General features: G+C 39.9%; 1 protein-coding gene across 2 annotated transcripts; it reads left to right on the top strand.

Annotated features, from left to right (window-relative positions):
• Positions 1-230: 230 nt before the first annotated feature.
• Positions 231-14583, top strand: rnf122 (ring finger protein 122). Of its 2 annotated transcripts, none has more exons than XM_086076165.1 (6): positions 231-575; positions 6837-6993; positions 9984-10029; positions 10113-10154; positions 10272-10351; positions 12154-14583. In XM_086076165.1, exons 1-6 carry the CDS (start codon positions 551-553, stop codon positions 12263-12265), a joined length of 462 nt encoding a protein of 153 aa, XP_085932291.1. In that variant the 5' UTR covers positions 231-550; the 3' UTR covers positions 12266-14583. The 2 variants fall into 2 exon arrangements, with proteins under 2 accessions (XP_085932291.1, XP_085932290.1); XM_086076164.1 differs by having other exon boundaries at positions 232-575; positions 10269-10351.
• The last annotated feature ends 166 nt before the right edge of the window (positions 14584-14749 follow it).

Genomic DNA, 14749 nt, shown 5'->3' with positions numbered 1-14749 from the left:
ACGAGACGGCCGGCTTTGGAAGAGCGATTGATGACTTGAGTGGCGTATTTGTATCCTATCTTGCTTGAGCCGGGAAAAGAAGAAGAGGTCAGACGGAGGACGACTTTGGATGTTGGAAACACAACTCCATGCGAAGCGCACGCACATTGGTCCCCACGCACGTCACTATCGTCCCCGCGGGTGGGAGGGTGGGGTTTAAAGTGGGCGGGCGAGAGCTGTTTCAAAAAAAAAAAAAAAAAATCGAGCCAGTGTTCCACTTTGTCTCTCCCTCAGATGCTGCTGGTCTCTCCGTCCGCGTGATGAACCCTGCGCGACTAATAACAGAACCGGGCCGACAAACTCGCCGTTTGCGCAGTGGTGGTCACGCGTGGACGAAGCAGAGGACGATGCAGCTCGGATCGTGAGCGCTTGTCTTCCGTCTGTTATGCTCTTGGCTTTTGTTGGGTTGACCTCATCTCGACTGCCGGGCGCTTTTCTTGAGGTCTGCCATCCGCTTGTTTGAAACAACACAGTGGGATCTTCCAAGAGAGACACTCCCCCGGATGCATTGATGCACCCCTCTCAGTGGTGCAACGGTAGGCATAACTCAACAAAAAAAAACAACAACAACAATTCACATGCAGACGATGTGTCCATCGCATGCAAGAATAGCATTGGGCAGTGTTCTTATTCGTGATGGTGATTATAAGACGATGCATAGCAACCATATGAATGAGCTTGCTTGATTTTGGGCGAACAATTCGTCCCTTTGTGCTGCTCAATTCCCCTCCTTGTTTTGGAGGCGAAACAGTGGAAAGTATAGCAAAAAGAACGACATTCAGCACTCAGGGGGTGCTTTGTTGTCCATCCATGATCAGTGGTGGGTTCACATTTAATGAAGGAAAAATAATAATAATAATAATAATGTGGGGGCACTTAGCTACTGTACCAGGAAAAAAACACCAATACAGTTGCCTCACATTTTTTACGTTCTGTATTTGAAGCGACACGCACATTCCAAAAATATGCATAAAGGCTTAAAGTTGTCCACAGGTAATTAAATATGAATCTGAATGGCTGTTTGCCTATTTGTGCTACGCAATTGGCTGATGGCCAGTCAAGGGTGTACCCCGCCTGCCGCCCCCCAAAGTCAGCTATAGGAGAGGCTCCAGCTGACGCTCACCCAACATGAGGACAAACGGGATCAAACTCAATAACTGCCTATACTGTGTATTAAGTGTAAAGTGTATCGAAAAGGGAATTACTGTCAGTTTCCCACTGCGGGGCGAACATTTGCTACGCTGGCGAATGTTGACTTCACATCATGGTTCACTCAAGGACGCAACGTTTCCTACACAAGTTAAAAATGTTCATCTTGTTTTCTAATGTTTTTCTTTTTAAAGACAAAGGTTTTGTTTGCCTTCACTGGATTCGGCGTCCGCTGCCGTCTTCCGCAGAAGCTGTCCACAACTGTTTCCTATATGTTCTCTAAGCAGTTTTAATGGTTCTCTAACAGTTTTAATGTGTTTTCTTGTTACAAATACTTTTTTAACATGTTCAAATTTTCCTTGCAACAAAAAAAACCAGCAAGGACATTTTTAACTCATTCACTGCCATTGACGGCTATAGACGTCCAAAATTAATTTGATCTATATATATTTGTTAATTTTTTTCCCCCACTTTTGTTAACGAGTATGAAAACCTAGAATTGTTTTATAGGACATTTAGAACAGATATCAAATTTGTGATTCATCGTGGGTTAACTAGTGAAGTCATGCAATTAATTACGATTAAAAATTTTAATCACTTGACGCCCCTAATTTTTAATATATTTTTTAATTGCGTCAGGCGATTAATTTTTTTTATTGTAATTAATCGCATGACTTCAATAGTCACAATTAATCAAAAAATGTATATCTGTTTAAAATGTACAATATTTTTTTTCTAGGTTTTCATACTCTTGTTAACAAAAGTGAAAAAAAAATGTAAACTACTAGAAATAGTTTAAATGTATTTTGGACGTCTGTAGCCGTCAATGGCAGTGAATGAGTTAATATGTTCAAATGTTCCTTGTGACCCCAAAAATAGAACAATTAAAACTGTTAGAGAACCATTAAAACTGTTTAGAGAATGTTTGCAAACCTCGAAGGAACCATGGCGAACCCTGACAGGAGCACACAATTTTGAATGTTCAAAATTTCCTTGCGACAAGAATACCATTAAAACTGTTAGAGAACTATTAAAACAGTTTGATAACGTTTCCAAAACCCTGACGAGAGCGTGCATTCTCTACCGTCGCCAACACTCGCAAACATTCACCACCCTCAGTGTGATACAGGCTTAAGGGGCTGTATGACTCAGTGGTTGAGTGGTTGTCTCCCAACCCAGAGATCTTGGTTCGATCTCTGGCCCTTGTGATCATGTCGAAGTGTCCTTGAGCAAGGTACTGAACCCCCAGTTGCTCCTGATGCTGCGTTACCAATTGGTGAATATGATGAGTTTGTTTACAAAAAATACTGGAAATGATTTATTTATTTTTTGTTATCATGCAACATGTTTATTCATACACATACAGAGACACCAAGAAAATTAATCCACAACACCGTTACAAGAATTTCAAGATAAGTTCAGTAGCAACTGCTGGATCTGGTGGTCTACTGCCAGCCATGTTCCCCGACGCCCATTCTCTTTGCTCGCACCATGTTTGTGACAACACGACATGTCGCCATGTTTTGGGCTCAACCTACTTTCTCGTAGCAGCAGAAGCAGGCTTCGGCGATCCTCCTCTCCTCCTCCTCATGTGAACTGTTGAATATTTGATGGTGTCTTTGGCGCACGCAGCAGCACTCTTGTGTGTAAATAGGACAAAACCCCGCCAGGAGCTGTTCGAGGAGATACGGAATCACACGGGGGCTTTCCCAGCGTAGTTTGTCTCGCAGGCAAAAAAGTATTGGATCTTTCTTTTTTTGGTGCATTTGCTACTGTTATCGCTATAGCAACGCCTCAAGTGTGTCCATATATAGGGCAGCGGTCTTGCAGGGCTCGAACCATCACAGCAAAAAAAGCTTAGTTGTTTTTTCAGGTATCTGTACTCTGCCTTTATTTTGCCCGTTTAGAGACGTCAGGCTACATTCAAAGCTTGCACACTCTTGCAGTTGGATGGATGACTACTTAGGACAAAAGTTACCTTTGCATTAAATGACTCTCACACAGTTAATTCTCATAAATTTCTACAATTCCCATGAAAAACTTTTTATTTGCAATGTTTGCCTAATTCCCCACCTTGACTTTCAATTGAAAATTTAAATAAAGTTTGTACTTTTATAGGGGAAGGCAAGTCCAAAAAAATTTATTTACAATATTACGTTTGATGTGCCTCCACATGTCTAAATATGACAATCTGATTAATATTGCATTTGTGGAATGTGAATTAAGCAGCAAAATCCATCTGTTTTTACCATCTCAGTCAGGGGGCGGCCATTTTGCCACTTGCGGGCAACTGAATATGACATCACAGTGCCTAAAGCTACATTCAAGGATAGTGGGAAGTCGGACTTTTCCGACTTCAAACCGGGAAGTGTGTACGGGAACGCTTCCTTGAACTCAGAAATCCCACTTGTGCGAAGTTGGGAAAAAAAAGTACCCCGACTTCACCGACCGACTGCAATGTGACATCACAGACCGTGAATGGTAAAACACAATTTACTCGAGTATAAAACTGGATAGCTTTTTTCACTCATTAGTGTTCGACATAACGTTTGTGACTGTATGCCGCTATCACCCTGCATGAAATCATACAGTGAGCAACTGAACTGTATGTGATGCTTATGAAATAAGATTTTTTTTATTTTTTAAATGAAGCAAAATTGCGAGAAGGCAAGTTTGCTGAAGGTCAAAATGTGTTTTGAGGACCAAAATAAAAAAACTATTTACCACTATCCACCATTTTTGTTGTTTACTTTGGCCACCAAAGCTTTCAGGTCGTAACTAGGAAGAGCGACTTCCAACCGTCCTCGAATGCATCATAAGAGCTCAGCTTGCGATGTCGTTACCTTGGCAAAATGGCCGCCCCTGAGATGGATAAAAGCAGATTGGATTTTGCTGCTTATAATTCATATTCCAAAAACACAATATTAATCAGAATGTCATTTTTAGACTCGTGGGGCTCATAGAACATATTATTGCAGAGAACTTTTTTGACTTGCCCTTTAACAAGAGCCGAATCAGCACTTCGACTTTTCTTTTACTGCGTCTTTTTTGGTACAAGTAACTGTACTTCTACAAAGTGTGAGTACTTTTGCAACCTCTGCAACACACACAGCTGCCCATGCAGACAAAGGCGGATGAAGAACATACGCGCAGTCGTGCGTGTCGAGCGCGGTGAGAAGCTCAGAACGTGCGGTACGCTTGACCCAGATTTGCCGAGTGTGTGCAGTAGCCTCGCAGGTGTCGTCAGCTTGTACGCCGCCACCTTGTCTATTAGTGTTAATTTATTTGTATGCGCGCACCTTGTTGCCAGTGGTGATCGCATCCCCGCGTTGGATAATGAAATTGTTTGTTGCGGTGGATGTCGACCGACAGCCCGTTGATGAGCGCCGATTAATAGCTCATTCGGAGAAGAATGGAGCGCAGAGGCGTCCGCTATCGATCCACTTGGAGCTTCAATTTCTGCCGGGGGTGGGGGTTTAAATGCCACGTTATTTTTGTTGTGTGGGCGGAGAGGGAGGCAAGACCTTGATATATTTGAAAGCGGGTGGAGGAATAAGATTGGTAAAGGTTACCATCCATCCATTCATCCAGCCGCCATCCATTTAGTCATTTTTCATCTTATCCCTTTGCCATTGATCTTTACATCCATCCATTCAGGAATGCATCGATCAAGTCTTGCATCCATCAGTTTTGGATGTCTCTCTCATATCTTTGTGGCTGAAAAGGTGTACCACAGGGTCAACTCCTAGGTCCACTACTGTTATTTGTCAGCGTTCTCTGAAAACTAGCATCCATCCTTCCATCATTTGTCCATCCATCCATCCATTCTTCCATCATTCTTCCATCCATCCATCTGTCCATCATCCATCATTTGTCCATCCATCCATTCATCATTTGACCATCCATCATTCATCCATCCATCCATCATCCATCTATCTAGCCATCCTTCATCCATCCATCATTTGTCCATCCATCCATCATTCATCCATCCATCCATCATCCATCTATCTATCCATCCTTCATCCATCCATCATTCATCCATCCATCTATCATTCATCCATCCATCCATCTATCATCCATCCATCATTCATCCATTCAGCCATCATCCATTTGTCCATCCATCCATCCATCATTTGTCCATCCATTTATCATTTGATCATCCATCATTCATTCATCCATCCATTCGTCCCTTCATGCATCATCCATCTATCCGTCCTTCATTCATCCATCCATGCATCATCCGTCCATGCATCCATCCATCCATTCATCCATCATCCGTCTATCAATCCATCCATCCATCATTCATCCATCCATCCATCATCCATTTATCCATCCATCCATCCATCCATCCATCCATCATTTGCTCTTTTCCTCTTATCTTTATGTCTGGAAAGTTGTGCCCAAAAGCTAATTTATTTTTTTCTCTCAAAAGCTGTGCCCCAGATTTGCCTTCTTTATGTCCACTGTTGTCCACATTGTGTACAATTTACATTTTTATGTGGATGACAAGACATGAAAATCAACTGCCCCATTATCTTCAATTTTTAAGAATGAGTGGTTGTTTTTCTGTGATTTGTATAAACAACAATTCAGCCACTTTCACACCTATGGACAATTTAGAATCTTCAATCAACCTAATATGCACGTTTTTTGCAAAATGGGAGGAAAGCTGGACTTTGGGGAGAACATGTTGCAAAGCTGATGTAAGATGGCCAGAGCAGAGATTTGAACCAAAATCTCAGAATCTTACATTTAATGTCTTGGATTTCCCTTCTAAGTCTGCTGCTCCTGTCCAAATACATCAATAATCTCTTATATGTCTCGGAGGCCTACTCTAACCTTATTTGTACAATGTGCGCGTCCATCCAATCTTGCATCTATTTGTATGCATCCAAACATGCGTGTATCGATTGATCCCTTCAAGAATTGGCTTATGCATGCAACTCAAACCCTTCTGTCAGCAAACCAGTGATTATTATTGACATGTTCAACAGGCCTCCATGCAGCAAACATATCGCTTTTGTTGCACAAGGCCAGCTATGCATGCCTTGTTTTTATCACTCAGTCGGCAGCAGCACCAACCCCCCCCCCCTCCCCCCAACAGTACTCTTCCTGTAACCTTGGCGATACGGCGATGATCTCTTTTGTGCTTGAGCAAAGAGCGCTCAGGAATTGAAGCATCAAAGTAAAGCGTGATGAGACAAAGGAGGGTCCTCGTAATGGCAACACCATCTGTTTGTGGCGGAGTTCAAGACTCAAAAACAATGGTTTGTTCAGTCTCAGGGACTGCGGCGTGGGCTGAAGCGTACACCGAGATCATTTGAAACTTTGTATTACTTTTTATGTAATCAGAGGTCATGATCATTTGTTCTCTGGTTGACCCCTGGGCTGGATGGAACTCTTGCGGGAAGAGGGATGAATTATCGGATAGACGTTGATATGTTTAGATGGCACTTTAGCTCATTGAAAATTGAACTCCATAAACGCCCTGTCCAATGACATCCACTTTTTCCACAACAGCAGTCTCACTTTCCTATTTCCATGTTAACTATTAATTTGCTTAATTTTAATTGAGCGTGCTAATTAGGACTACCTGGAGGGAAATTCAAAAATAAACTCTGTTAAGTGGCCTCTCTGTCCTCGCGTAGGCTGCTTCTGTGGTCTGGCTCTGGACTATACCAACAAATCGTGCGCCATGCCGCCCATCACGTTCCAGGACCTGCCCCTCAACATCTACATGGTCATCTTCGGCACGGGCATCTTCGTCTTCATCCTCAGCCTCATCTTCTGCTGTTACTTCATCAGGTGAGGACATCGGGTTGGAAATGTTACGACGTTAGTTGAGAGGCGCGTTTTTGTTTTGTTTTTGGAGGGGGGGTGGGGGTTAACAGGAAGTGAGGCAACAGGAAACCTCCTGCTGAAATGTCACCCTGTGCATTGAAAGAATTGAGGAAAAAATACTGAAAATAAACAAAGCAGTACATCCAAATAAAACACCTGCAGTTTGTTATAACACACTTCTGTCAGGCTACTTTGCATCCGAGTATGGTACAGGATACACGCTCCATATAATGCATACAATATTTAAAGACGTTATACCAATGGACTGGATAGATAGATAGATAGATAGATAGATATACAGACAGACAGATGCTAATGATAGCAAAACATCGGATGGATGGATGGATAGATAGATAGATGGATAGATGCTAATGATGACAAAGCATCCGTTTTGGCTAGCTAGCTAGCTAGCTAGCTAGTTGAGCCAGTGAAAATCTTCCAAGGTTTTTCTTTTTGTAGTCGACTATAATGTGCTGAAAAGTTGAGTTGAAGTCAACTAATCAATGATGTCATTGATATTTTTCAGCACAGTACAGTGAGTGGTCCTCAATTATTTTAGCACCGCCGACTGGTTTCAAAGACTTTTAAAGACATATTTGACAGACGGGCACAGAAACCAATACAAACACGTCTTTGCTGATAAGTAATGTTGAGTAGAAAAGTCGACTCATCGACTCGTCGATTCATTAGTTATTTAGTCACATTTTGAAGAAATGCCGTCATATTAACTCCTTGTAAGAATATTGATAGACCCTCAAAACACCTGGCACACTGTGGTTGTGTAAACAAGTACCAATTGGACACTATTTGAGGAATTGCTCTCATATTGACTCCATGTATGAAAAACAAATAAGTAAAGATATTAAAAGCCCCCGAATTGTTTGTCAGGTAGCCCCCTCATAAAAAACCATGTATGATCGCTTCGTCATGAGTCATCAGCGGTGAGTCACTTCCTGTGCGCACATTAGCATGCTGATGGTAGAGCAGGCAAGGAGGGCGACAAAAAAGAAAAAGCTTCATTTATAGAGCGACTGATTCATGTGATGAATGCGCAGTGATGAATGCCACTCTTTGTCGGGTCGGGGGCAGCTTTCCCGTTATCCCTCTGACAGGTTCCTTCTCAGTCCAGACTCTACTTCATGGTATGAATTTATGGGGGGTTGGGGGGGGTAGCCTAGCCTAGCCTAGCCTCCCATGTTAGAGTCCCCTTTTACATGAAATCAAAAAAAAAGTAAACATGATCATCTAAATTTAAGCACAAAGTGGAGTTGTTGGTGGGATCTCATGTGACTTTAATTTAAGAAGAGTTGTCCTAACAAGCATTAAGTTCTGCAAACGAATATTGACATCCAGAGAAGATATTAGTAGAACGTTTTCAATTACCATTGTTGCACACAATAGCTGAAGAAATGTCCACCGATGCCCCCTTCCACGCTTTAACCCACTTCTCATGGTCCTCTCGGCATGGGAACGCGCGAAAGCTGCATCCTCGCATTGTTCCGCGTGGACGTTCGCTCACAGCAATCAGCGCAAACAATAAGCTTAATGGCAAAAACAGCCAATAATTGTTATTTCCCTTCTTGAAACGGTCACTCAAGCAACACAGGATTTGGACTTGGACTTGCGGCAGCGCGAGGTCTGACAGTCCCAGACACTCGTGTGTCTATGTTTAGTAGTATTAAAAATAACTGCGTAATCAGACAGGGCGTGCGCAGTGATAAGCATCTCTCCATTGTTGCCTTTGTGGGTGGCGCGTGGATTCAATGGACTCAATTCAGCTTACACTGCTCATTAGTTGGGTCAAAAGGTGAACAGCTTGATTAGTGGATTGACACTGTGGGAATTTGTACAGGAAGTTTTGGTTAGAAGCAGACATTTTGGGTGAATTCCTTGACACATTTCTACGAGGGCATTTGCTTAAATGAGCCCCAATCAGAAGCAGGTATCCTGGACAGGTGCCCTGACAAGAAATTGCCAAGCTTATTTTGTGTTTGCACCATCCAGTGTGGGCGGTGTATGGCGTCAAATTATGAATTATTAGAATTAATTAACCAGGAAGGGGTGTAACAAAAATAACGGAATATCGGCGAGTGCATCCAAATGGACCAAATCGAATCGTTCCACTTTAAATTATATCGCAATACGTGTTGAATCATCTTTACTTTTGCATCTTTTACTTTTACACCACTAATATTTACATTTATAGTACAAAGTGACAAGTTGACAAGTTCATTCATGTTGTAAAATGACAACATCTGGAATTCATCCGTACTGTGTCGAATCGAATTGGAATGACACTGAAGTTATTTGAATCGAATCACTTCGCTTTAACCCTATAAAGCCTGAACCATGGAATATATGAGAGAAAATTCTGAGTCTTTGTACATATAGTATTTATTTGTCCTTTTAAACACATTTTGGGGGGGGGGGGGTCAACTTCTGCACTGACTGATGATTTGTGTCATATTTGATACATACGGTCACAATGCTTTAAATTCATACATTTATAACTGTCAAAAATATAATAAGAAACAGACATTTCAAACTAATTAGTATTTCCAAAAATCAGAAAGAACATTTCCCAATTTTAATAAAAATAAGTGTCTCTACTTGCTCAATTGGGGCAATGTTATTTTACAAGTTCGCTGGAAAAGCCATCCGCTGGGTGATACTGCCCTCTGATGGATTATTTGTGTAATGTGTCAGATCATACTCATGCAATAGAGGGCTCAAAATGTCTTATATACGTTTGGCTTTATAGGGTTGAAATAAACCACCCCTGAATCACCCGATTTCTCGAAATACGTATCAAATCGTCTTTTATTTGAGGCCCGCTAAAAGTAAGCCCCTCTTACTGCATTTGCGGAAACCATTCAACCACATTTCTTTTAACATTTCCGTACTAGTGACTCGAGAATATTTAATGCTAATGTGTTTTGCCCTTTCTCCAACAGCAAACTTCGACACCAAGCCCAGAGTGAGCGGTTTGGATACCGAGAGGTAAACTCAACACGTCTTCTCCATTTACTGTCATTCAAGTATGTGTAATGCGTGTGCGTGTGCGTGTGCGTGTGACTCTCCAGGTGGTTTTGAAAGGAGATCCAAAGAGGTTGAACGTGCACGGGGTAAGAATAGCAATGTCGCACGATGGTTTGTTCTTCTGTGCAAAAACAATGGGCATAAATGGGGGGGGGGGGGGGTGCTGAGTGTGCTGAGTGTGCTGTCTGTCATTCACGCAGCAGACGTGCGCAGTGTGTCTGGAGGACTTTAAAGTGAAAGACGAGCTGGGAGTGTTGCCATGCCAACATGCTTTCCATCGAAAGTGAGTACGCAAGTACAAGCTGTCGTTTTCTTCATATAGAACTTTCGTTGTGAGCAGGAAATCACCCATAAAGCAAATATTAATTTGCCTCCATTGTTATGTAAAAAACTATTTAAGTCAGTTGTGCTCCTTTTGGATTTCGCAACTTCCGCTGGTAATTGCTAAAAATAGTTTCGCCGTCGACTTCCATTGTGTCTGTTGTCGGGGGAAGTTTCCACTCTTCAAAGTAATGACGACATCATTTGGAGCTTGTCGAATTTTGTGTATTTTGGAACAGTATTGAGATCTCAACACAACTCCCACATTGCAAAAAACGTTCCCTGCGATTGGCTGGAGACCTGTTTAGAGTGTTTATAGAAAATGAATGGATAAATTACCTCATTCACTGCCATTGACGGCTATAGACGTCAAAAATTAATTTGATCTATTTCTATTAGTTTAAAAATTGTCCCCCACTTTTGTTAACAAGAATATGAAAACCCTAGAATTTTTTTTATTGTACATTTAGAACAGATATAAAATTTGTGATTAATCGTGGGTTAACTAGTGAATTTTAATCAACTGACGCCTCTTTTTTAATATTTTTTTAGTCGCATCAGGCGGTTACTTTTTTAAATTGTAATTAATCGAATTAACTTCAATAGTTAACTCACGATTAATCACACATTTTATATCTGCTTAAAACATTTTTAAAAATTGTAGGTTTTCATACACTTGTTAACAAAAGTGGAAACAAATTTAAACTACGAGAAATAGTTTAAATGTATTTTGGACGTCTATAGCCGTCAATGGCAGTGAATGAGTTAAATGAAGTTTAATTTAATTTCATTGAATTATTTGTTGGGTCGACGAAACCTTGTTTTACTGATACTTAACTGCATTGTGGTCGTCTACAATCATTTTCCTCCATTTGCATCTACATCCATTAGCTTGCGGTGAACTGCAGCTTGCTGATAGCTGGTTATATTTTAAAAATGAATATTCTATGTCAGGGACAGTCAACTGGCAGATCAAACTCTTAAGGACCCTCTTGATTAATTTTACCCTACACAAAAAAAAAAGTTAGATTTTTTATTTATTTTTTTACTTTTTCCCAAACCCAAAAAATTCCTCAAATAAGGCTATTAATTGTTGGATATACGTTTAACATGAAAAACACGGGGTAAATATGGGGAAAAAACATCCTGTAAAAACTGGGAAAAAAATCAAAAATATTTCAAAAGATGTTCAACAGAAATGAAAATAAAAATCTGAACATGTGAATATGCATGGATTGTATGTTTAAGTTGTAATATCACCATTAATCACTAGATGGCAGACATGGCTAGTTGCTTATTCTGCCCGGTACTACAATATGAGTTAGCCTAATTATTTTTTACGGATTTTGAATATTATAGGACAAAGAAAGTATAATAATAATAATAATAATAAATAAATAAATAAAAATAATAAATTAGCAGTATTATTTGGGCAAAGGGCAGGGTACAGATTGTGTTTTCCTATAATACTCAAATATATATTTCTATCATGTGTATCTGTGATTAGAAAGCAAAGTGTGGAGAGTCCCTGTCGCCAAATTGCACAGATGCAATCAGTGAATTTGGCGATTATTGCCAACATATCCTCACTCTATCTTTCCCGTTTGTACTAATCCGCTTCTTACTTGACAATCGCGCCATGTTTTTGTGGTTTAATACAAAGTAATACAGTACAGTATCGTATGTGGCGTCTCAAAAAACCCGATACTGGGTCTCAAGCTCACCACTGGTGTGTGTGCTGACTGATGTTATGCGTGTCTGCAGGTGTCTTGTCAAGTGGTTGGAGGTGCGCTGCGTCTGCCCCATGTGCAACAAGCCCATCGCCGGCCCCCCTGAGCACCACAGCATCGGAACCCTGCTGGACGAACTGGTGTAACCCAACGACCCGCTTCCGGGCGGTGGCGGTGAACGGCGAACGGCCCGTCGCCGGAGGCCGACACCACGACGGTGCTTAGGCCTAGCTGAGCACCCAGAAACAAAATAATAAATCCCTCTTGGTGATGGATGCTGTTGCCTGGCAACCGCCCCCGAGACGGCAACGCGGCGGCGCCTTCTGGTGTGGATATTATGTGCGGCCACCCACACGTCCCTCCGTCACTCGTCTTTCAATCTTCTGCGCTCACGCATCTTCACATCTTCCCTCGAGGTAAGTCAACAGCATTTTTTGTGTTTGGTTGACCGGATCGATGCTACAAGACTTTCATGACCAGGAAATAAAAAAGACAGTCGCGCAAGCGCATTGTTATGTCGACATGCTGTGAAGAAGACTACCTATGAAGAGGACAAAGCTGAAAGCACTGTAGCAAGGAAAGACTGGATATCAAATGTGGACTAATACAGTGTTTCGTTTTCATAACTTGAACTACAATGTTAAACAGTTGAGGTAAAACAATTGTGTCCTACACGCACACTAACTACTGTATTGTTTTTACTTAAATGTATCCTCTGTAGGGAATAAGTTACAAAGTTATTTCTGTCAGGTGGAATCCTCGCATCTCCGAAACCATTTTTTTTTAGGAAATTTTGAAAATGTCTGTTGTTATTATTCTCAATTTATATTCAACACCTGAGATTGGTCAGTAATTTATATCTTTAAAAAAACACAATAAAATAAATAATAATAATAAAATAACACACTTGCAATGGGACTGACAAATAGTATCAATTTGTTTAAAAAATAATAAAAATTGGCCAAATTTGGTCATAAGAAGTTTACGCCCAACAGTGACAAAATATACTATTATTAAAGTCATATACATATAATTTAAATTGAAAAATATTTACAATGATGATAATAATGGAAATACATAGTACACTTTATTGAATAGGAATTATGGAAATCTATAGTACATTTAATTAAATGGGAATTTTGGTGTTTACAAATTGCATCCTAATACAGTATCTTATTGATTAAAAAGATACATTTGTTTTAAATGATCAAAATTAAGATACAAATTCATTTTAAATAATTAAAATAAAGTACAATTTAAGAATATGTAATTTTCTTAATTTAAAAAATCACATTACATCACGCCAAAAAAATAAATTACACTGGTCAACAGCAAAATTTCATCAGTTGGATTCATCTGTCCCTAAAAAATTGTTTTTTTCAAGCACATCAGGTTTCTAAAAAATGGTTGACCTGTATATTACATATTAAGTATAAATAACGATCATTATAATATATTGATTGTTGTATGAGAGTAAAAAAACGATCATATTTTTATTTTAATTGTTAAAATAAAAGTCTTGTTATGAACTACAACATTTTCTGGGGTTCACGTTTCCCTATATAAAGGGTTACTCTCACTAGTATTACCCATGCTCTACTTCAATGTTGAGGAACCTTAATCCGGCTTTTTGTGCAATTCAACCATCCAGGTTCTTTTTAAACCTTTGAACAAAATGCCCCCTAAATTATTTTAAACACAGATTTATATTATACAATAAACATGTTCAATTATTATTATTATTTTTTTTTATGATTTAAATGGTCCTTCCCCCATGATCTACTTATTGTCATTGAGATGGTTAATAGGTTACTTGTATTCCATTCCGCAACATCAGCGCCATCTAATGAGATCATATACAGTATATTGGACCTGCATGGAAAAAAAAAATCTGCATTCACAAAGATTTAGACTATAATGCTCAATTTCATATAATGTTATTTATTGTGGTTATCGATCATACTGAGAGGTGTTTCTAATGTTTTTGGTTACTTTACTAAATGACGCCGTGCACATTAACACCAATGTAAACTAAAACCACAATAATAAACATCAACTGAGCATTATAATCTACAATAATCGCTGCTAATCTGTTACAACTCTTGGATCTCAGTAGATAGCGGAGGTGTACCTAATGAAGTGTCCCGTGACTGCAACAGCTGTTTGGTTCTATGTTGAAGACGAATTGCACTTTACATATGAAAGCTCACCCCAGACGCACCACTTAGATTATTTACTGGTGCTTCTCTATTTTACATTCCACAGTTTTTTTTCTTCTTCAGCAAAACACTGCCTAAACTGAGCACAAATGTCACAAAGCACACGAAGGATTAATAATAACAATTTAAAAAAAAAACTATTATGTGTCATTGTGCAGCACCCGAGCAAAAGAAAATGTCGACTTTTTGTAAAATAACTGATGTAAATAACTGGAAGCAACAATAAATCGACTTGTCTGTTTCAATCAGTTGCTTTATGTTTTGACACGTGATGTGGCGCCACCTTCAGGTGACTCTGAGATCTTATTTTATGGCCATTAGGAGTACAAATGTGGGCTTTTTTTCCCCTCAGTAAAATTTTGCATTAATTAATGCACAAAAAAAAACGTGTGTGAGCCTTTTATGAGAACA

The sequence above is a fragment of the Leptonotus elevatus genome, chromosome 5 (assembly GCF_054856555.1).
Source record: "Leptonotus elevatus isolate MCC_2025b chromosome 5, RoL_Lele_1.0, whole genome shotgun sequence".
NCBI lineage: Eukaryota > Metazoa > Chordata > Actinopteri > Syngnathiformes > Syngnathidae > Leptonotus > Leptonotus elevatus.
This window is presented reverse-complemented; position numbering and strand designations above follow the sequence as displayed.

Excerpts from the sequence above, each read along its gene's own strand:
- rnf122 (XM_086076164.1), top strand. The coding sequence starts at position 551 with ATGCACCCCTCTCAGTGGTGCAACG. Across the intron at positions 10,155-10,268 it reads AGAGGTTGAACGTGCACGGG|CAGACGTGCGCAGTGTGTCT; the intron begins GTAAGAATAGCA and ends TCATTCACGCAG. Across the intron at positions 10,352-12,153 it reads CAACATGCTTTCCATCGAAA|GTGTCTTGTCAAGTGGTTGG; the intron begins GTGAGTACGCAA and ends GCGTGTCTGCAG.